The sequence below is a fragment of the Hippoglossus stenolepis genome, chromosome 5 (assembly GCF_022539355.2).
Source record: "Hippoglossus stenolepis isolate QCI-W04-F060 chromosome 5, HSTE1.2, whole genome shotgun sequence".
Classification (NCBI taxonomy): domain Eukaryota; kingdom Metazoa; phylum Chordata; class Actinopteri; order Pleuronectiformes; family Pleuronectidae; genus Hippoglossus; species Hippoglossus stenolepis.
The window spans coordinates 28562221-28584289 of record NC_061487.1 but is presented as its reverse complement, the minus strand read 5'-3'; the positions used below and the strand labels follow the sequence as shown (position 1 = coordinate 28584289).

General features: G+C 42.5%; 1 protein-coding gene across 6 annotated transcripts in view; it reads left to right on the top strand.

Moving 5' to 3' along the window:
* The first annotated feature begins 6290 nt into the window (after nucleotides 1–6290).
* The window catches only part of phf21ab (PHD finger protein 21Ab), a 28721-nt gene continuing 12942 nt past the window's right edge, over nucleotides 6291–22069 (top strand). For 3 of the 6 annotated variants that reach the window (XM_035156693.2, XM_035156697.2, XM_035156696.2), the window contains exons 1-10: nucleotides 6291–6784; nucleotides 11260–11299; nucleotides 12171–12222; nucleotides 12550–12639; nucleotides 13626–13658; nucleotides 13774–13839; nucleotides 18216–18368; nucleotides 18677–18916; nucleotides 19971–20069; nucleotides 21725–22054. In XM_035156693.2, coding sequence (XP_035012584.2) covers nucleotides 12181–12222; nucleotides 12550–12639; nucleotides 13626–13658; nucleotides 13774–13839; nucleotides 18216–18368; nucleotides 18677–18916; nucleotides 19971–20069; nucleotides 21725–22054 — 1053 coding nt within the window. In that variant the 5' untranslated portion in view covers nucleotides 6291–6784; nucleotides 11260–11299; nucleotides 12171–12180. Of the gene's footprint in view, nucleotides 6785–11259; nucleotides 11300–12170; nucleotides 12223–12549; nucleotides 12640–13625; nucleotides 13659–13773; nucleotides 13840–18215; nucleotides 18369–18676; nucleotides 18917–19970; nucleotides 20070–21724; nucleotides 22055–22069 lie in introns of those variants that run through there. The other 3 variants (XM_047339863.1, XM_047339862.1, XM_047339864.1) reach the window with 2 other exon arrangements.

The window sequence follows — 22069 nt, the reverse complement described above, 5'->3', positions numbered from 1 at the left end:
GGGGGGGGGGAGCACCTTCAGGCACAGTACTGCACAGTACTGCACAGTACTCCACAGTACTCCACAGTATTACGGTACTACAGTACTCCAACGTACTTCAGTACTCCACAGTACTGAAGAACAACAGTACTAAAGTACTCCACAGTACTACACAGTACTACGGTACCGTGTCATAATTAAAGTTATTCAAAAGTCAAAAAGTCTTCTTCTTCTTCTTCTTCTTCTTCTCTTGTTTAATTCTGTCTCTACTTCCTGTGATTGGTCCAAAAGTCCAAACTATCCATCAAAGTGTTTTCACTGCAAACCAACAGAACCAGGTTCAGTTTGATCCAGACCCAGAACTCCTCTTCTGAACCATGAAGTGACCATGAACCTAACATACCTGTTGTTGTGGGGTAAGAACACGTCCTCCAGCAAAAAGCCTCTTAATCACATCAGCCTGTTTATTTTCACAATGATGTAATAACTGACCTGGGGCACACACACACACAGAGACACACACACACACACACACACACACACACACACACACACACACACACACACACTCAGACGGACCTGGACCTGGACCTGGACATGGACTTGGACATGGACATGGCGTGGAACTGCAGTGGGGGGGCATGTAAGGAGGCTTCACCTCAGCGTTATGAAACACAGATTCTGGTCATGAGTCACTTCCACCAGTGCTGGGAAAAGACGATCCAGATGATTTGGCTTCATCTTTGGGATCCATCATATCGTCTTATTTACAGTGAGGGGACATGACGTGTGCATAGAGACACCCTCTGGTGGTGAATCAGTGGATAGCACATCCTCATGGAAATATAAAACTAGCTTAAAGTGCTTTTCCACACAGCTGTGATATAGAACTACTAAACAAGCTACAGACAAAACTGCAGTATGGTGAACTAGAGGGACTCCCTCTGCTGGACAGGTATGGTAACAGTAGCTGAATGTGGAGACGGCGCGGCCTCATGTACGTGAACGTGTCAGCAAACATTTGCCTCCTGTTCACCTCCAATCTGTGTGAGCGAGGAAGACTTCCTGTGGCGAGACTAAACGCAGTTCAACTGTGGTGAACTTTGACCTCCGATATCCGCTTCACGTTCACATATATGTAACTGCCCTTATTCATGAAAAGACCAGAGGAGACAATGTTTATATTATATATATATATATTATTATTTGTACTGTATCATTTCCTGTCTTTGATTCAAATGTCATTGTATGATTGCATTTCTTGCCTCTGTTTTGTTGTCTTGTTTTTATTTGTCCTCTTTGTGAAGCACTTTGTAATGGCTGTTTTGAAAGGTGCTATATAAATAAAGTTAATATTATTATTGCAAAGACTGTGTGTCAGCATTAACATGTATTTAATTAAAAATCATTAACGTGTGCGTGAAGTGTGTTTTAGTCTTTGAAGTCGGCGGCAGGTGGAGCCTGGTCTGCTCTGAGCCGACATAAAAGCCTCCTGATTGGTTTAACGTGACGTGATCTTACTTCTGAGAAGAGTTGAACAAACCAGACTCGCGTTTTCAAAGGCAAGCAGACGCAACAGGAAACAGCATCAGAGCGGAGAGAGAGTTGTGACGTTAATGAGGTTAACAGGAAGTGATGATCATCATCAAACACCTGTCAGTCACAGGAAGGAGGCAGCTGATTGGTCCAGACTCAGCATCTTCTGTCGGCCTGAAAGACATCTCTTCACACGTGTAACAAGTTTCTACAAAGTTCTCTGTCTCTGTCTCTGTCTCTGTCTCTGTCTCTGTCTGTCTCTGGTCCTAACACAATGCATGATGGTTACAATTTTTGTCTGACTTCATCAACATTTGCAAAATGTCACCAGGTCACGTGACCTTGAAACATGGCAGGAGTGAACTGGCTCCGGTCAGACAGATGTTCTCCAGCTGCAGCACCTCTGTGACATCACAACTCTGCTCTGATTGGCTGAAGGCTTCCGTGACACACATGACGTGTCTTATGTTTCAGAATTCAGATGCGTTTTATGATCTGTATATCCATAAATGTACAGTGTTAAAATCAGACCCCTGTTGAAAAAAGAAGAAACAAGTTATGTGTTTAATTCTCTCTAGAGACGATGTGATGACTTTAATCTCCTGACAGTTAGTGAGTCTGTAAATTTGCACACGTTCACTTTACACCATACTTTACATTTTCAGCTGAAACAAAGTTCTCTATTAACTTTGCTCTTCGTTGTTCTTCGTGCAAAAACAGAGGAATTTCAAAACATCTGTTTCATCTGCAACTAAAAAACCAAACGCCTCCAGATCGGTCGGTAGAAAGTGTCCGACTTGACGTCTGTGTGTTTCAACTCCACCGCTGCAGCTGCTGATGGATCAAGTCAGATACAGTCCGACCAAGTCAAACGCATCTCATGTCACAATGATAGACTGCAATATAGGGCATAAACCTTTCTCCTCCATGTTAGCAGATGGGACATGAACCAAACTAAAACATCTAAGTACACGTTAAATAAATATGTCAAGGATGGTTTCTGTCATTTCAGGTCGTTCTTATCTTGTCTGGTTTTTAATGAAATATCTACACAGGTGTATCGAGGCCCATTTCCAGCAACTATCACTCCAGTGTTCTAATGGTACATTGTGTTTGCTAATCGCCTTAGAAGACTAATGGATGATTAGAAAACCCTTGAAAACCCTTGTGCAATTATGTTAGCACAGCTGAAAACTGTTTTGCTGGTGAGAGAAGCTATAGAACTGGCCTTCCTTTGAGCTAGTTGAGTATCTGGAGCATCACATGTGTGGGTTCGATTATACTCTCAAAATGGCCAGAAGAAGAGAACTTTCATGTGAAACTCGTGAGTCTATTCTTGTTCTTAGAAATGAAGGCTATTCCATGTAGAAATTGCAAGAAACTGAAAATGTCCTCCAACGGTGTGTACTGCTCCCTTCAGAGAACAGCACAAGCGGGCTCTAACCAGAGTAGAGAGAGAGGAGGCCCGGTGCACAACTCAGCAAGAAGACAAGTATATTAGAGTCTCTAGTTTGAGAAATAGACGCCTCACAGGTCCTCAACTGGCAGCTTCTTTAAATGGTACCCGCAAAAACGCCAGTGTCAACGTCTACAGTGAAGAGGGACTCCGGGATGCTGGCCTTCTAGGCAGAGTGGCAAAGAAAAGCCATATCTGAGACTGGCCAATAAAAGAAAAGATTGATATGGGCAAAAGAACACAGACATTGGACAGAGGAAGATTGGAAAAAATGTTATGGACAGACGAATCAAAGTTTGAGGTGTTTGGATCACACAGAAGAACATTTGTGAGACGCAGAACAGGTGAGAAGATGCTGGAAGAGTGCCTGACGCCACCTGTCAAGCATGGTGGAGGTCATGTGATGGTCTGGGGCTGCTTTGGTGCTGGTAAAGTGGGAGATTTGTACAAGGTAAAGGGATTTTAAATAAGGAAGGCTATCACTCCATTTTGCATCGCCATGCCATACCCTGTGGACAGCGCTTATTGGAGCCAGTTCCCTCCTACAACAGGACAATGACCCAAAGCACACCTCCACATTATGCAAGAACTATTTAGGGAAGAAGCAGGCAGCTGGTATGCTGTCTGTAATGGAGTGGCCAGCGCAGTCACCAGATCTCAACCCCATTGAGCTGTTGTGGGAGCAGCTTGACCGTATGGTGCCAGGAAGTGCCCATCAAGATCCAACTTGTGGGAGGGGCTTCAGGAAGCGTGGGGGGGGGACATTTCTACAGATTACCTCAACACATTAACAGCTAGAATGCCAAAGGTCTGCAATGCTGGAACTGCTGCAAATGGAGCATTCTTTGATGAAAGCAAAGTTTGAAGAACAAAATTAATATTTCAAATAAAAATCATTATTTCTAACCTTGTCAATGTCTTGACTATATTTTCTATTCATTTTGCAACTCATTTGATGAATAAAAGTGTGAGTTTTCATGGAAAACACGAAATTGTCTGGGTGACCCCAAACTTTTGAACAGTAGTGTATATATACATATATATATATATGTATATATATATATATGTGTGTGTGTGTGTGTGATCCACTCATATGTTGATCTGTGTCGTGTCGCCCTCCGGTGGTTTCTGTGTGTCACTGCATCTGAACTGGGAGTAGAATCGACAGAGACAAAGAACAAACTAAAAGCTGTTTATTTGTTTAACGTGACTGACATGAAGTATTATCAGATAGAGTAGAAACATAATGTTAATATATTAACAAATTGTTGTCTTACAATTGGTTCAACTTAGATTTAAAAGTAAAATTTCTCCAACACTGATGGAGGATCAGTTACAAATCGTTTTCTACATCACTGAAACTAATCAAGAGATTTAAGATCGATCAAATCATTCAGACCAAACTGGAATGAACCTGCATCTGTGTGTGTGTGTGTGTGTGTGTGTGTGTGTGTGTGTGTGTGTGTGTGTGTGTGTGTGTGTGTGTGTCTATCTATAGTTATGAGGGACAATTTTGTTTGAATACCATCATTGTGAGGACCTTTTGTCTGGGCTGTTTGAGGGTTAAGACTTGGTGCTAGGGTGAGAGTTAGGTTGAGGTTAAGGTTAAGGTAAGGGGCTAGGTAATGCATTATGTCAATGAGTGTACTCACAACTATAGAGAGACGTGTGTGAGAGGACACACACTTCATGTGGTCTAGTTGTGTTGTGTCGCCCTCTGCTGAAGAGACTGATGGTATAACAGGTCCTGACTTTGAACAGTCTACAGACCTGAAGTAAAAGTCTTCATACTCCATTACACTCACCCCTTGTCGGTGTCTCCACCTCTCTGTGTTTATCAGATCTATCTGTTTATTCATTGATTCATAAATAATTCTGATATTGATTCAGACAAATATCAGACGTCTGAAAAAGTCTTTACTTGATTCTTTGACCATTACTTTTAAATGATGTCTTATTTTAGCTGTTGTCTTTGATTTGAACGGACATTCTATGCATTTGCTTTTTCTCTTTGATGTTTTGTTCTCTTGTTTGTTGATGTGTCCTCTTTGTAAAAGCATTTTTTAAAGGTGCTATATACATATATATATGAATTCATTCGCATAAACATAACGTTCCTAATTAAAATCTTATCAAGAAAAAAAGTCTTAAAGTTTCATGATAAAACTTGTTGCATATTTTATATAGATTTTTTTACCAGTGAACACGTCTCCCATTAATGATTGAGTATCAATAAAGGTTATTGGAAGAATATTAAACTGCAAAAGAGAAGAGAAAAGAAAGAAAAGAATAACATAGAACATCACAGATAAAATAAAACAGAACACAGTGAAGACGTGTAAAGAAAAAAGAAAAGTCTGTATCTTGTATTTATTGAATTAATTAATTTAGTTCTGCTGGAACATGACGGACTCACAGTTCAGTGGGTTTAAAGGAGGAGGAGGGGGTAGGAGGAGGGGGAGGAAGAGGAAGAAGAGGAGGGGGAGGAAGAGGAAGATAAGGAGGAAGAGTAAGAGGATGTGCAGTAGGAGTAGGAGGAAGAGGAAGAAGAGGAGGAGGAAGAGGAAGAGAAAGAAGAGGTGCAGGAAGAGTAGGAGTACGAGGAAAAAGAAGAGGAGGAGGAGGAAGAAGAGGAAGAAGAGGAGGAGGGGAGGACGAGGAAGAAGAGGAGGAGGAGGAAAAAGAGGAGGGAGGAGGAAGAAGAGGAGGAGGAGAAGGAGGAAGAAGAAGAGAAGGAGGAAGAAGAAGAAGAGGAGGAGGAAGAAGAGGAGGAGGAAGAAGAAGAGGAGGAGGAAGAAGAAGAGGGGGAAGAGGAAGAGAAAGAAGAGGTGCAGGAAGAGTAGGAGTACGAGGAAAAAGAGGAGGAGGAGGAGGAGGAAGAAGAAGAGGAGGAGGAGGAAGAGAGAAGAAGAAGAAGAGGAGGAGGAAGAAGAAGAAGAGGAGGAAGAAGAGGAGGAGGAGGAGGAGGAGGAAGGAGGAGGAGGAAGAGGAGGAAGAAGAAGAAGAAGAGGAGGAGCAGGAGGAAGAGGAGGAAGAAGAGGAGGAGGAGGAGGAGGAAGAAGAAGAAGAAGAGGAGGAGCAGGAGGAAGAGGAGGAAGAAGAAGAAGAGGAGGAGGAGGAGGAAGAGGAGGAAGAAGAAGAGGAGGAGGAGGAGGAGGAAGAGGAGGTCCGGCTCTTCCTTTGAGGAACAAACACAAACAGTCGGTTACATAATAATAAACAACAAATAAACAACAACAAACTGCTCTGCTGAGTTCAACTCGAAGCGCGTGCATGTGTGCGCGCGCGCTGACTTTCTCTCCATAGAGTTTCAGTGAGTTTACATCCGGGTTTTTTCCCTAGGCAATGGGAGTCGTAGCACCGCCGTTCCTTAGGCAAAGTGAAATAAATTCGCCGCACCGACACAAAAACTAGTCCGCTTTTCGAACACATTTTCCCGTCGCGTCGCTTCGTCCATCGGTTCCATCGGAGCAACTTTAACGGCACCGGCCGCGGACGTCGGCCGCTCGGTGGCGGATAAACGAGCCGGTGTCGGTCGGTTGAGGAGTTTTTGTCCCCCTTCCTCCAGCGCCGCAGCGCAGGGATCTGTGCGGTGCTGCGGCCGGGCTGAATGAGATTGAAGAAGAGTTCTTCTTGTTTTGTAGCTTCAGTTTTTCTCTTTTTACTCTTTTTCTCTAAAAGTCCGATTCTCTCCGGAGCAGCGGCGCGTGCGAGCGGGGAGCAGCGGCCGAGCTGTGCGGGGCCGGAGCGTCCACCGTGGATCGGCTGCTGACACATATATATTTAATTAATCTGGAGGAGGACTGCTGCTGAGTAAGTGCACATTGGGGCTTTTTAATTTCATAACTTTAATTTTCTCTCCTGTCAAACTTTACCTGCGAGCCGCGGCCCGCCCGAGCCGCTGTGTGGGAGTGTGTCTGCGGGCAGGTGTGCGAGCTACCGCCGCTGTTTGGGTGCAGCAGCCCGGTGTGTTTCTGTGTGTTTAGCTGCTCTGTTTCTTATTCTAGGAGTTGATATTGTGGAGGACAAGGGGCCGAGGTAACTTGGAGCCAGCGACGGCCGCTCGCTGTCACAATTCTTGAAAGATGGCGTCTTTCGGGACTGTTACCGAGCGGGCTTCTCCTCCTCCTCCGTGTTCGAGCCTCTCCCCGCGGCCCGCGGCTTTATTTCTCTTCGGTGTAAGTTATCAGCGTGGCTGGCAGCGTTAGCAGCGCGGCTAACAGCAGGGCTAGCATTAGCGGCTACTGCTAACGTTATCCACTTGTTCTCGGTAGCGTCCCTCAGCCTCCGCGGAGCAATGTCGGCGGAGACAGGGGGGTCGGTCCGGTGTTCCGACCGGCGCTCCGGAGCCTCTCGAGCCCCGAGCCCTGCTCAGCTAGCGGGGATGTACCGAGGCGGCTCGGACGGAGGGTTTCCCCGGCGTCCAGGCGCCTGAAGAGGGACATTTTCAAAATGTCTCTGGAAACATTCAAAGACTTTCCTCTATTTGTTGTTCTCACACACTTCACTGCTCTGGAAAATAAAACCTCCATCTTAGCTCCGGTTCTCTGCTGCGGCATCTGATGGAAGTTTATCCGGAAAACTTCATGTCCCACCCGGGGAGCAATTACTGCAATTAACACACACACAGAGACAGACACACACAGAGAGAGAGACACACACCGACACACACACACACACACAGAGAGAACACACCAGAGAGACACACACCGACACACACACACACAGAGAGACAGACACACACACACACACAGAGACAGACACACACACACACACACACACAGAGAGACAGACACACACACACACAGAGACACACAGAGAGACACACGATCGTACAGTTATCTTAGTGAGGATATTCATTGACATAATGCATCCCCTAGCCCCTAGCCCCTAACCATCCAAACTAAATCCCTAACCTTAACCTTAACCTTAACCCTGATTCTTAACCCCCAAACAGTCCATTAAAGGGGGGGGGGGGTCGGACCGGCCAAAAGGTCCTCACTCAGTAGGTTGTATGCTCAAACTGGTCCTCACAAAGATAGCTGTACAAACACACACACACAGAGATAGAGAGAGAGACACACACACACACAGTACTAGTAATGCTTGTGGTAGTAGTATTAATAGTTGTGGTAGTAGTAATGGTTGTGAGTAGTAGTAATGGTTGTGGTAGTAGTATTAATAGTTGTAGTAGTAGTAGTAGTAACGTTGTGGTAGTAGTAATGGTTGTGGTAGTAGTAGTAATGATTGTGGTAGTACTAGTAATGTTAGTGGTAGTAGTAGTAATGGTTGTGGTAGTAGTAGTAACGGTTGTGGTAGTAGTATTAATAGTTGTGGTAGTAGTAGTAACGTTGTGGTAGTAGTAATAATAGTGGTAGTACTAGTAATGTTAGTGGTAGTAGTAGTAATGGTTGTGGTAGTAGTAGTAACGGTTGTGGTAGTAGTATTAATAGTTGTGGTAGTAGTAGTAACGTTGTGGTAGTAGTAATGGTTGTGGTAGTAGTAGTAATGATAGTGGTAGTACTAGTAATGTTAGTGGTAGTAGTAATAACGGTTGTGGTGGTAGTAGTATTAATAGTTGTGGTAGTAGTAATGGTTGTGGTAGTAGTAGTAACGGTTGTGGTAGTAGTATTATAGTTGTGGTAGTAGTAGTAACGTTGTGGTAGTAGTAATGGTTGTGGTAGTAGTAGTAATGCTTGTGGTAGTAGTAATAATGTTAGTGGTAGTAGTAGTAATGCTTGTGGTAGTAGTAATGGTTGTGGTAGTAGTAATAACGGTTGTGGTGGTAGTAGTATTAATAGTTGTGGTAGTAATGGTTGTGGTAGTAGTAGAACGGTGGTGGTAGTAGTAGTAATGGTTGTGGTGGTAGTAGTAACGGTGGTGGTGGTAGTAGTAGTAGTAGTAGCGGTTGTGGTAGTAGTAGTAATGGTTGTGGTAGTAGTAGTAATGCTTGTGGTAGTAGTAATAACGGTTGTGGTAGTAGTAGTAATAACGGTTGTGGTAGTAGTAGTAATGGTTGTGGTAGTAGTCAGATGGTTGTGGTAGTAATGGTTGTGGTAGTAGTAGTAACGGTTGTGGTAGTAGTAGTAATGGTTGTGGTAGTAATGTATGGTTGTATTAGTAGTAGTAGTGTGCAGTTGTGGTAGTAGTAGTGGTTGTGGTAGTAGTAGTAACGGTTGTGGTGGTAGTAGTAGTAACGGTTGTGGTAGTAGTAGTGGTTGTGGTAGTAGTGTAATGGTTGTGGTGGTAGTAGTAATGGTTGTGGTAGTAGTAGTAACGGTTGTGGTAGTAGTAGTGGTTGTGGTAGTAGTAGTAACGGTTGTGGTGGTAGTAGTAATGGTTGTGGTAGTAGTAGTAACGGTTGTGGTAGTAGTAATAACGGTTGTGGTAGTAGTAGTAGTAACGGTTGTGGTAGTAGTAGTAGCGGTTGTGGTGGTAGTAGTAATGGTTGTGGTGGTGGTAGTCGTAGTAGTAACGGTTGTGGTAGTAGTAGTAATGGTTGTGGTAGTAGTAGTAGTACCGGTTGTGGTGGCAGTAGTAGTAACGGTTGTGGTGGTGGTGGTAGTGGTAGTAGTAGTAACGGTTGTGGTAGTAATGGTTGTGGTAGTAGTAGTAGTAGTAACGGTTGTGGCAGTAGTAGTAACGGTTGTGGTAGTAGTGGTAGCGGTAGAAGTGTTTGTATTACTGGTTGTAGTAGTTTTGTCAGTAGTAGTGGTGGTGGTAGTAGTAGTAATTGTTGTGGTACTAGATGTAGTAGTGATTGTACTCGAGCGTTGAACTTAATTCATATTTGAATGTTTACATTTCACAATACATAATACTTCTGTCTACCACATTTCAGAGGGAAATAATGTACTTTCATTTGTAATATCATAATACCACAGTAGTAGAAGTAGTACTAGTTTTCAGGTTCTTAAGATCTGATGGAAGTTTACTCCAAGTACCACCCAGGGAGCAATTACTCCAACTAACAACCCTCCTTGACATACTGCTGCTAACCAAGTAGTCGAATCTACCAGATACATGTACTAGTTTCCTTACAGTTATGTTTAGTCACTGTAAGTACAGGTACTTGAGGTACTTGAGGTAAATGAACAAACCAGAGGAGTAATGTAACTAAGTCAACTTCATAAAAATGTCAGAATAAATCTGAAAAACAAAACTTGGTCACAAAAAACCAGAGCAGGAAGAAAACACTGTAAAGTGAGTCACAACTGTATTCTGCAGGTCAATAAGAAAACATCTGTGATGTCAGACAAATGTAGTGAAGTAGAAAGTACTACACTTCCCGTAGTCAAGAAAAGTGCAAGTATTCAGAATACTACCTGAATAAATGTACTCAGCAGTGTTCAGAGCTTTTTCTTGAGTAAAAGTACAAATACTCCATGACAAGGAAACTGTCCTTCTTTTTGAGTATTTCTATTATGTGTTACTTTATACTGAAAACCTTTTAGAGGTAAACATTTTCCTACGTGGGTATCGAGTTATACACATTAAGTGTTTAAACATTATATACGATTAATTGTATAGTTATTATATTCCATAATTTTAAGAAATCAAGTCAGTTACCTTTTATATCAACAGAATATGGGAACTCTGATCTTTCTGACTTCTTACAGTAATGTTGTGCTGCAGAGTTTGATAGAAACTGATTAATCTCTGGATTATTTTCTTTCATCTATAAAATGTCAGAAATGTTCACATCAGAATATTCCACAGCCTCGGGTGATTGATCCAGATTCCTTGTTTAATCTGATCTGTCTGTTCACAGCTCAAACTTAACATATTCACTTTAATGTTCAATTTATTTATGGATTTTCAATTTCTATCCCTGTAAAATATGACAAAGAGAATGTTCTCATCTGCAGAAACCAGGAGTATTTCACATTTTCACTCTAGAAATGACTTTAATGAAACATGAATGGACTTTACTTTGTGGCTCTAGTAGAAATATGTCGAATGCAAGTTTTTTTTTGTTTGTTTTTTAAAGGCTGGAAGAGATGCATTTAAGGTTAATTTAATATTTTTAAAATGCGTTAAATCAAACAGAAAAATCTCAATTAAATTAGACCAAAAGAACATAACTATATAATAAGATCTGAAAGAAGTAACAAACAGGTTAAATAGAAGAAACTTGTCTTTGTTGTTTTATGGCTAATATATAAATGGTTAATTTTGAGTATTTGCAATATTTATTAATATAGAATCAGAGGTTGTCATTTGTTTGTTTTTTGCACTGACACTGGTTTAAACTGGGTTCGTAAGTGTGTGATTGTTCTGTGTTACAGGGCAGCACAGAGGGGTGGAGTCCAGTCCCACAGCCAGGTGGTGAGTCCTCAAATCTGATTTCATTAAACTATCATTCATTGAAGGGACATTAAACAGGATAAGTTGTATTTTGATTTAATAATTAATAATCACAAAGATCTATTAATGCTCATCTAATTCAACAACTATTTTTACTTTGATATTAACTTGATTAAAATGTGTCAGTTAGATGAGTTATTTACTACTAATACAAATAAAATACATGTAATTTATTTTAGTTAAACCTCCTTAGTTCAGTAACATTGTAATTGTTTAGTTAACGTTTTTTTAATGTAATTAATAGAATTTGATTGAATTTAACTGATTTTATGCAAATAACTTATATTCATTTACACTGCTAGTAATGATGTAGTTGAAGTGTAACTAATTCAGTAATTAAATAATAGTAGTAGCAACATACATAAAAAAAATTAAAGATCAATTTTAGAAATAAAAATTCTGAAATGAACAAAAACAAAGAAAAAGAAGATATGATTAGTTTTAGAATGTTTATGAAATGGACATTTTGTTTTTGTAATTGTTTGTCTCATTATTGGTAAAAATCAAGTTGATGAAACTTATGTCATTTGAATTTTGAATGTACTATTTATTTTGCATGGAATAATTCAGAGTTAATTATTTCTTGTAACAGAAATAAACTTTGAATGTGTCTTGTTTGTAGAGTAAAGTTACTTGTAGCATGATAATGATTTGATTAACAAGAGAAGCTGCCTTGTATTAGATTATTATTAATGATGATGACGATAAAAGCCTCTTTTTAATACCTTATTATTATTATTCAACACATTTTCATACAACCTGTTGAATCATAATAAAAAGAGTTTAATTGTAAATAAGTGAAGTTACATCCTGTTTTTTGTTTTGTTTCCAGCGGCACTTTAATGCTTCAGTTGGATGGTTTTCCTACTGGACACGGTGTTAAGGTAAAAACCCAGTTACAGTAATAGTACTTGTGTGATTACTTTGTAATATTAATAACTGTAGTGCAGAACGTTCAGTGTTGTTCTGTGTGTGATGGTGCTGCTCCTGTTTCCTGTGACCTGGTTTGACCTGGTTTGACCTTGAAGGCATCGTGTCATTGTCAGCTTCACACAAGAAGTCTTTATGGTGCAGTACCTCCGGTTGCTATGACAACAGCTGTGACCCCAGCCCCGATACTGCTGATTTCTGTTGAACTGTCTTTTTAGACGTTTCTCCTCAGTTGTCCTGTGTGTGTCTCTGTGTGTGTGTGTGTGTGTGTCTGTCTCCAGGCTGATCGATCGGCTGGCAGACTGACTGGATCCATGATGGAATTACAGACATTACAGGAGGCTCTGAAGGTGGAGATCCAGATCCATCAGGTGAGACTCTGTCGTCCTGGGCATCTTTATTCAAGTTTGATTCAGTTTTCTGTTGCAGCTTAGGCTTCACATCATTTATCATCAATATGTTTTTTATGTTGACATATGAATGTCAGGAGCTTAACAACTGCATTGTATTTACCATGTAATTTACTTAATGGTCTAATAAGAAAGATTTATTTTATTTAGCAAAACACTGAAACATTGTGATCCTTAAATAAACATGGAAGCTTAAAAATGTGAAACAGATTTTGACCTTCTCCGACGAGGTAGACGTACACACATTCTTTACTCCAGCTGAAGTACTGAGACTTGTGTCATAATGTAGTTCAAAGATTATTCTACTTAAACCAGTTTTTTAAATTTAATTTACTTTTAAGTCAATCAACTAAAAACCGGTTAAAGTAAGAAAAGATTTGTGACATGAAAAATGTTCCGGGAGGATGACGTGTGTTGAATGAAGTAGTCTTCATTATGGGATGGAGAAAGTTGTGTTGCTTCGTTTTTGTTGCCGTCAGTGATGTTGTTTGATTCTTCACTTTCCTCCGTGTGATTTCTTCTCATCACGGACAGATGCTCGTCGCCTCTTCTCCAGATTTGAGTCTCCCTCTTGTCTGTTTCGTCTCGATGTGTCTTTTCAACGCGTTACGTCTGCGTGTGATCTGCACTGATAGACACACAACAAGCAATTGTCTGTGTTATCGTCCATTTAGGCGGGAATGTGTCTTGATGATGACAAAACAAAACAAAAACATGATTCACCTCAAATCCATTCACACAAAAGTTATGATCCTGTTCAAAATGTAAGAAGTAGAAAATTATAAAAGATATTTGTGTTAAAATGTAGAGTAAAAGTAAAAGGTTGAGGAATACTCAACCGCCTCTGGTTATTCAAATGAGTGTCACCAGGTTGTAGTTCTCCGTGGTGACCAGTAGGTGTCCCTGTTATTAGTATGTGTCTGACTGTGGCTTGTCTTCTTCTACAGAAACTCGTTGCCCAGATGAAGCAGGACCCTCAGGTAAACCCAGCCGACGATCTTTACAAAGGACTGTGCGCTGAACGCAGCAGTGAGGTCACACCTGTTCCCGTCACACCTGAGCTTCAGCTCAATCCGACTGGCTCTTGTTTTTCAGAACGCTGATCTGAAGAAGCAGCTCCACGAACTTCAAGCAAAGATCACAGCACTGAGTGAGAAGCAGGTACATTATCACACGCGCACACACGCACACACGCGCGCACACACACACACACACACACACACACACACACACACACACACACACACACACACAGGCTATTTCAAAGGAAAGAGTCTTTGACATATCGACGCCGCACTTTGCTGTGATTGGTCCTTTTTTTATGTCATTTCCTACAGAATCTTGTTTCCTATCTCTAAAATCTGTGCAACCTCGGCTGAAAGGTTCTGTTAGTCAACAAACCATGAATGAATGATAAAAGTACAAAAGTATAAATTTAATAAATACAGAAATCTGACATGTTTTTCATCAATAAATCCCCAAAACATATTGATCCTTAAGATTTCTAAATATAGAAACATGAACTAAATGTTTATTAACTCTCCCATAGGTATTTCAACTCTGAACATTTTTAATTATGGAGATATTAATATTTTTCTCTGCACCTCTAGAGCCACCGTGTGTTAGCGACAGGTTTTCATCTCCACTTTCTGCTGGAAAAAGAACGAATCTTCTTAATATTATGGTTTTTAAATTTAGATTTAAACCGGATCATTAAAACAACAATCTCTTGAGGACATTTAGGGGCAGCCAGCAGGGGGCCTTGTTTTCAGAAGTTCTGCTGTGGAAACTTGATTTGACTGAAACAACAAATACATTATTCAACATTTTCAGTTACATTCTTTAATGTTTTGAAATTAAATTCACAAGAAAAGCTCTCACATGTTTTTTATGCGTCTGAGCAGGCGACAGCCAGCGGCCGGAGGCATTAAGTTTTCGGGTTGTCCGTCCGTCGCTTCTCGTCAACGTGGAATCTCGGGAATGCCTTGAGGGAATTTTTTCAAATTTGCTACAAATATTCACTTGGACTCATAGATTAATGGATTTCATTTTGGTAGCCAAAGGCCGAAGGTCAAGGTCACGGTGACCTGAAAAAGTATGTTTATGTTTTTCCTGAATGTGATCTCTTAAGATCAGCTTGAGGGAATGCCTTCACATTTGTTACAAACGTTCACTTGGACTCAAAGATGAAGGTCAAAGGTCAAGGTCACAGGGACCTCACCTTCCTGTGATATATCAGGACTGCTCATAGAGAATTTGATTACATCTGGTACCGTTCTCTTTGACTCATAGATGACCTGATTAGAATTCGGTGGTCAAAGGTCACTGACCTCTCAAACGCATGTTTTGCCTTGTGAATGTAAAGGAACATCTGAAGGGAATTCACACGTGAGTTCGGTGGTCAAAGGTCACGGTGGCTCAGAAACATGTTGTGGCCTCTTCAATGTGATATAAAACTGACTTGAGGGAATTTCTTCAACCTTTGATCGGTTGCCACTTGGACTCAAAGATGAAGTGATTAAATATCAGTGGTCACTGTGGCCTCATTATAATAATATAAACTTTATTTATATAGCACTTATCTAAACAAGGTTACAAAATGCTTCACAAACTACCTGGAAAAAACTAATTAATAAAAATAAAAGCTAAAAGCACAATGAGCAGCACTTTGGCGACAAAAAATAAATGAATCTGGGAAAAATATTTAAGTAGAAATATGTACACGGAAACTGCAAAGGTTGGCAACTGCAGTGCGGAGAGTCTAGCTATTTCCTGTTTCTGCTTCAGAGGCAGAAATAAAAACCGGCAACACGTTTCCTCCCAACAGTCTTTACCTCTGGTTTGAAGTGAAGCCATCATCTTCTTCCTGGTGATCCTCCGCTCTACTTGCAAATAAATACATCACCCCGTTTGCAAAGATGAAATGTGTTGTGTTTTAACACACTGAGAAAACGCACACAAACGTTTTTTACACAAAGAAAGAAAAATACTTCATGTTTAACATTTGCTGAATTTACAAGAAGGCTCAAATAATTAAGAATTAGTCGTAGACAGCGTTTCACGAAGTTGATAAAGTTTCTCTTCACTCAACAAGGAGTCTGGTGATATGACGGATTTTAAACGTGAGCGTAAACCAGACACCTGGTAACCGGAGGTAAACCTGAGGTACCCTGAGGTAACCTGAGGTACCACTGAGGTACCCTGAGGTAACCGGAGGTAACCGGAGGTAAACTGAGGTAAACCGGTAAACCCGAGGTTAACCGGAGGTAAACCGGAGGTAAACTGAGGTTAACCGGAGGTAACCCCGAGGTACCCTGAGGTAAACCTGAGGTAAACCCGAGGTAACCCGGAGGTAACCGGAGGTAACCCGAGGTAAACTAGGGTTAACCGGAGGTAAACCGGGTAAACCCGGAGGTAACCCGGAGGTAAACCTGAGGTAACCTGAGGTACCCCAAAGTAAACCTGAGGTAACCCGGAGGTAACCCGGAGGTAACCCGAGGTAACCGGAGGTAACCCTGAGGTAAACCTGAGGTAACCCGGAGGTAACGGAGGTAAACCTGAGGTAAACCTGAGGTAAACTGGGGTAAACCGGAGGTAAACCGAGGTAACCTGAGGTAACCGGAAGAACCGGAGGTAAACCGGAGGTAAACCCCGAGGTAACCCGAGGTAAACTGGGGTAACCTGAGGTAAACCCGAGGTAACCGGAGGTAAACCCGAGGTAAACCCGAGGTAAACCCGAGGTAACCTGAGGTAACCTGAGGTAAACCTGAGGTAACCCGGAGGTAACCTGAGGTAACCTGAGGTAAACCTGAGGTAAACCCGAGGTAACCCCGAGGTAACCTGAGGTAACCCTGAGGTAAACCCGAGGTAAACCGAGGTAAACTGAGGTAAACCCGAGGTAAACCCGAGGTAAACCCGAGGTAACTAACCGGAGGTTAACCGGAGGTAAACCTGAGGTAAAACTTCCAGAACGACAAAACTCACGATGCAGCCGCCGTCATGTTTAATCAAACTCTCCACTCTCGTTAGCTACTTCCACCATCAGCTCCGGGAACAAAACGATTTAAGATGGAATAAAAAAAGTACTTACTGAAAGAAATGAGAGTTGCACTTCATGAGTGACTTCATGGTTTGTTTTGCCATTAAAATATGTTCTCTTTAAAGAACAATGAACTTGTCAGTGTTTTCTAAATGTACCGGGTTCAGTCCCTGACGGTGGCTGAGGTGATGTGTTCATGGTCAGTCAGGACAGTTGAAGCGAGTAATGATGCTTTTTAAAAAGACCCGAGAATGTCCTAAGAAGCTCTGTAACTTCAGTGTTTGTGTTCAGCCTGAACGTCGTCTTTGTTTCGCTTGTTTTTTTTATTTGTCTTGAGTTTTTTATTTTTAACTGCTTTCAGCCTGAATCCTATTTTTATCTCCTGCCTGCACATTGTCTGTTTGTTTTCATGTTTCGTTGTGAAGCGGTTTGTTCTCGCTGCTTTGAGACAAATGTAGAATTAGAACAGTAGAAAAAGAATTGGTGCCTTTTTATTAAATCCACTATTAAGAACATGAATGTGTTTTATAAAGAGAGAAACTGGGTTGTTACTTGTGACTCGTTACAGAAACATGACTTCAGGTGTTATCAGACATTAACCGCATCATATTCACAAACGCACACGCACATAGTGTTCATTGTTGTCCAAGCACATTAATTGTCATGAGGTTGTTGATGTTTCCTGTGAGGAGACTCAGACTGTTATTGCTCCACCAGTTGTGCGGAGGTGAAATACTTTGTGAGGGACAAGCTGAAACCTGGTGATTGTAAATTTAAACGAGTTTTCTCTGTGAACAAGTTTCAACTGGACAAATACCTGCAGGCGGTTGAACTGAGGAACTTTCCTCTCCCAGAAACCCTGTCCTAATTTACTGAGATGACAAAAGTGCTCACTGTGACTACCAGCATCAAGAGCCTTTTACCACTTCGCAGGATTAACTGTTCACTGATGCCACGTTGAACTAGTTAGGGTAGAGAACAATTAACCCTTGGGCGGTGGTTTTCAAACTGCTGATGCAGGCGGGTGTCTTAAGAATTATGGTTTCAATAAAACAAATGTTTTTTTAAAATACCCTGAGAAAACACAGATGCCAGCTGCAGAACTTCTGACCAGACACCTTCATGTGGAAGCAGCCCACACGTGTCATTAACTCTGCCAAGGAGGTTCTACTTTCACCCCAGTCCCTCCACAATGCCTCAAAGCCATTTCTTCAAATTTGGTGCAAACATTCATTTGGACTCCAGATGAACTGATTAGATGTTTGTGGTCAAAGGTCACAGCGACCTCATGGGTCTACAGATTGAAACTGCAGTGGCTGGTGAAGACAAACGGCCTCATGGAGGTGATCTGTCTCTAACCACTGATATGAGTGTGTGTGATTCAGTGCAGGTTTAAGGGATGATACATGGACCATATCTACACAGAGATTGTGTATAGAACACAAAGAATTTTACAATACAAGTCACTTTCATCCGTCATCTCTTCTTCTCTCCTCAGAAAAAGGTGGTGGAGCAGCTGAGGAAGGAGCTGCTGGTGAAACAGGAACCTGAGGCCAAGATACAGCTGCAGGTCCAAACTCCTCCAGGAGGTGGCGACATCAAGCCAATCACCCTGCTGCAGAGCCAGCAGATACCTGGAGGACTGCAGCAGGTCGGACACACACACACACACACACACACACACACACACACACACACATGCTTCATGATATTTTTTTGTTCATAAAAGTAGAGAAGAAACTACAGAACCTGAAAATGGTTCCCAATAAAACCCCCAGTGCTGCAGAGGGCGCTGTTGCTCAGTAAAACTATCGCTTTGCTTTAGTGGAAAAAAGCTGCTTTGTTTCACATTCAACGGTAACGGAGAGAAATCCAGTGTGGCCACAGTTGCATTCTGGGAAATTTAGGAAACGTAACTGAAGTAGAGGTCCGAATCATGGCTTCACTCTTCCTCTGCAGACGCTGACAGTGACGCCGGTCCTCACCGCAAAGACGCTACCTCTGGTGCTGAAAGCTGCCACCACGCCCACCCTGCCTGGCACCGTCCTGCCACAGCGCCCTCCCACTCTCGCTATGGTAACCACAGCTATCTGCAAACCTGACTCGCAGAACACCCCCATCAACCTGCAGGTGGCCAGCAAGCTGACCAATCAGTGCTCAGAGCCTGTGCGACTGGTGAACGCCAAGAACGCCATTGTGGTAAGACCCTCTAGTTCCTGCCGTCGTCCAGTCACATGTCATCATCGCCTTCCTCTAGACTGACTAGCAGTGATCAGTGTTGTGGTCTGGGGACAGCTCCTGGATGTAAATGAGCTTTTAGACTGTGGTCTGTAGAGCTGTGGCGTTTAAAACAAACTCGCTCTGAGTGACAATGTTTCTCTCATCACATGACACGTGCTCGAGCCGGCTGTGGTGAGAGTGGTGGCCTCGTAGCTGCCAAACTGTCAGCGGTCAGACCAGTCACTTAGTCCGGTGGTCTGGTTCCTCTCACGTAGCCACACGTTTGTGTAAAACGACAGAGCTCAGGGTTCATCGTCATGGACACCCAGGAAACTGACGTTTAACGTCTCTGCTGCAGTTCAGGGAAAAACTGTTGAATGAATTCATTTAATTATGGAAGAAGCTGCTGCTTGTGTAGTTTCCGTTTGGTATCCAGGTGCAGTGTGGTTTAGCTAAAACAACATGATGGCACCTTCCGTTGTGAGTGGAACAGTCTGAAGAAAAGTTCTTTAGTCGTCAACTTCACAAACGTATAAAACGTCACTGTTAATTAAGATAACGCTGCAGAGACTGTGAATCCAAACTCTGACACATCCCATCAATACAGACTAAACAAAGGTCACAGTGACCTTATATAATTGTGAATGTAACATGTCAGGAATACGTGGAGGGACTGAAACTGCACATCCGCAGGGTCGTTCTAGTTATACTTCACATAATATTATTGGAAACTACCTGGAACTGTGCACCTTTTACAAAATGTAGCATCCACTTCGGAGAAGGCTCATTAGGAACAAGCTCAAACAGCAGGTTTTCGTGTTGTGGTGTTTGTGTGTACATTTGCATCATCTGAAGCAGGAAAGCTGCTCGGCTTCAGTGCCCCGAGCCTCTGTTGTTGTGCACAGATGTGTTGCTATTGGCTGGTAGAGCCGTCAGAGGAGAACTCACAGCAGCGGACATGTCAGTCAAACATCAGCCTACATGTACGTGTAACAGCGGCACAGATCCACAATCTGCTGTGGTTTTGTCTCAGGTGCAGGCCACCACCACCACCACCACTGCCCAGCCAATCAAAGTTCCTCAGTTTGTCCCTCCTCCTAGACTGACGCCTCGACCCACCTTTCAGCCACAGGTGCGTCCCCTGTAAGACCCGCCTCCAAACCCTTACCCCCCAGATCAGTGTGTGTGGCCCACCTGAGGTGACTTGCTTACTCTCCAGCAGAGGGCAGGAGTGCACCAAAGCAAACACTCATGCCTTGCTCCGTGGCACTAAAACATTGTTTGCTCTGTGCTGCCTCTACTCATCTCTTCTCCTCTCGTTGTGCTTTTTTTGATTTTCCAACTGACCTGTGAACAGGTTTTATCAAAGGTTTCCTGCTTGTGTGACTGTGTGTTTACCTTCTGTGGTAAGAGCTTGTTTTCCTGCAGCTTTGTGGTATTTTGTGTTCCTGGCTGTTGGTGTGTTTAACCCAGTAGGTGCAGTCATGTTGATGTGTCCCTGTGCTGAGCGACGTCACTGGGAGCTCTGGCTGCGTTGGTAGTTGGCAGTAGTTGCTGTCTTAATAAAACCCAGCAGCAGCAGTACAAGTAGTCCAGTTTAGTTTAACTTCAATAATAGAAAATGTATGAATATTTTAGTTTATACCTTTTTAGAGAGTTGTTCATTAAATGTCCAGCATTGTTGTTATACATCACTTGGTTCTGTTCAATGGAAGATCTGCCTTTAGGATTAACAGGTCAAAGGTCATAGGCCAAACATAAGTCTTAGTAAATACAGTTAAAGAAAGTACTGTTGTATTAAACTACAGTTTAATTCAGCACGATTAAAATCAGGTGACCCGATAACCGCACCAGATACGCTCTGAGCAGCAGGTCACCAGTTCAACTCCCAGATGGTCAGACCATTTATCCAACTCTCTCTCTGTTTGCTGTCTCTCCTTCATGTAGATAAAGTTCTGTTCGGTCCAGTGTGTTGAGCTTTGGTTAGAAACTGAGCATAAAATAATCCCAGTGATGTTTTCACTAGTGTTTCATATGAATTCAGTCCAAATTGTGGTTCTCTTTACCCTAGAATAGGCTCTTTTGTTCACATACTTTATATTTACATACTTTATATTCATATACTTTATATTCACATACGTTATATTTACATACTTTATATCTACATCTGGAGCGACTCCTCTCTACGGAGGCAGCCATGTTTTTTTTACAGTAGCTCAGACTGGACAAACTAAACCTTTTGAGTTTCTATGACAACTGAAGCTGCCACAGGTTCTCTTTCATGTTTGGGAGGGGGGGGGTAAAGTGAGGTGTTCAGCTGCAACATGACACTTCACCACTAGATGTCACTACATTCTACACACTGCACCTTTAAGATATGTGAGGATTAATTTACTGACTGTGACAAACATCCAACAGCGGGTTGAACAATTATTTAGCTTTGTGGTTTAATTGTTAATGCTAACCAACTAGCCCATGTGCTAACTGTTAGCAGCTAGTTAGTGTTGCTTTACCTCAGTATAATTCATAAACTAAATATCAGCAATCAGCATTATGACTAAAGAAAATTGCTAAACAAAAGAATTTGTGCTACTTGAAGAATTAGGTTTTTGTTTGTCTCATTGTTGTTCTCGTTAAGAGCAGAATTACTGCTATTGTTCTGAACTCAGTGCTAGTAGTAGTGTAATGCGTTAGTAGACTGGCTGGGGCAGAGCTCCACAGTGTCGATACTCAGCAGTGTAAGGTGATTTTATTTCTGTTTCCTGATTGGCTTTTTGTTGTCATCAGGTCAGGCCCAAACCGGCCACACCCACCAACATCCCCATTGCCCCTGCCCCTCCCCCGCCCATGATGGCGGCCCCCCAGTTGCTCCAGCGGCCCGTCATGTTGGCCACCAAGCTGTCGTCCTCGCTGTCCTCGGCGGCTCCCATCCACCAGGTCCGCATAGTGAACGGGCAGCCCTGCAGTAAAACCGGCTCCACTCCGCTGACGGGCATCATCATCACCACGCCCGTCTCCGCCACACCCACCCGCCTCAGCAGCCCCGCCCAGACACCCAGCCCCGCCCTGACTCCTGCTAAGCCGATCCAGATCAGCAGCCTGATCACCGAATCCATGGTAAGAGGACTGTGT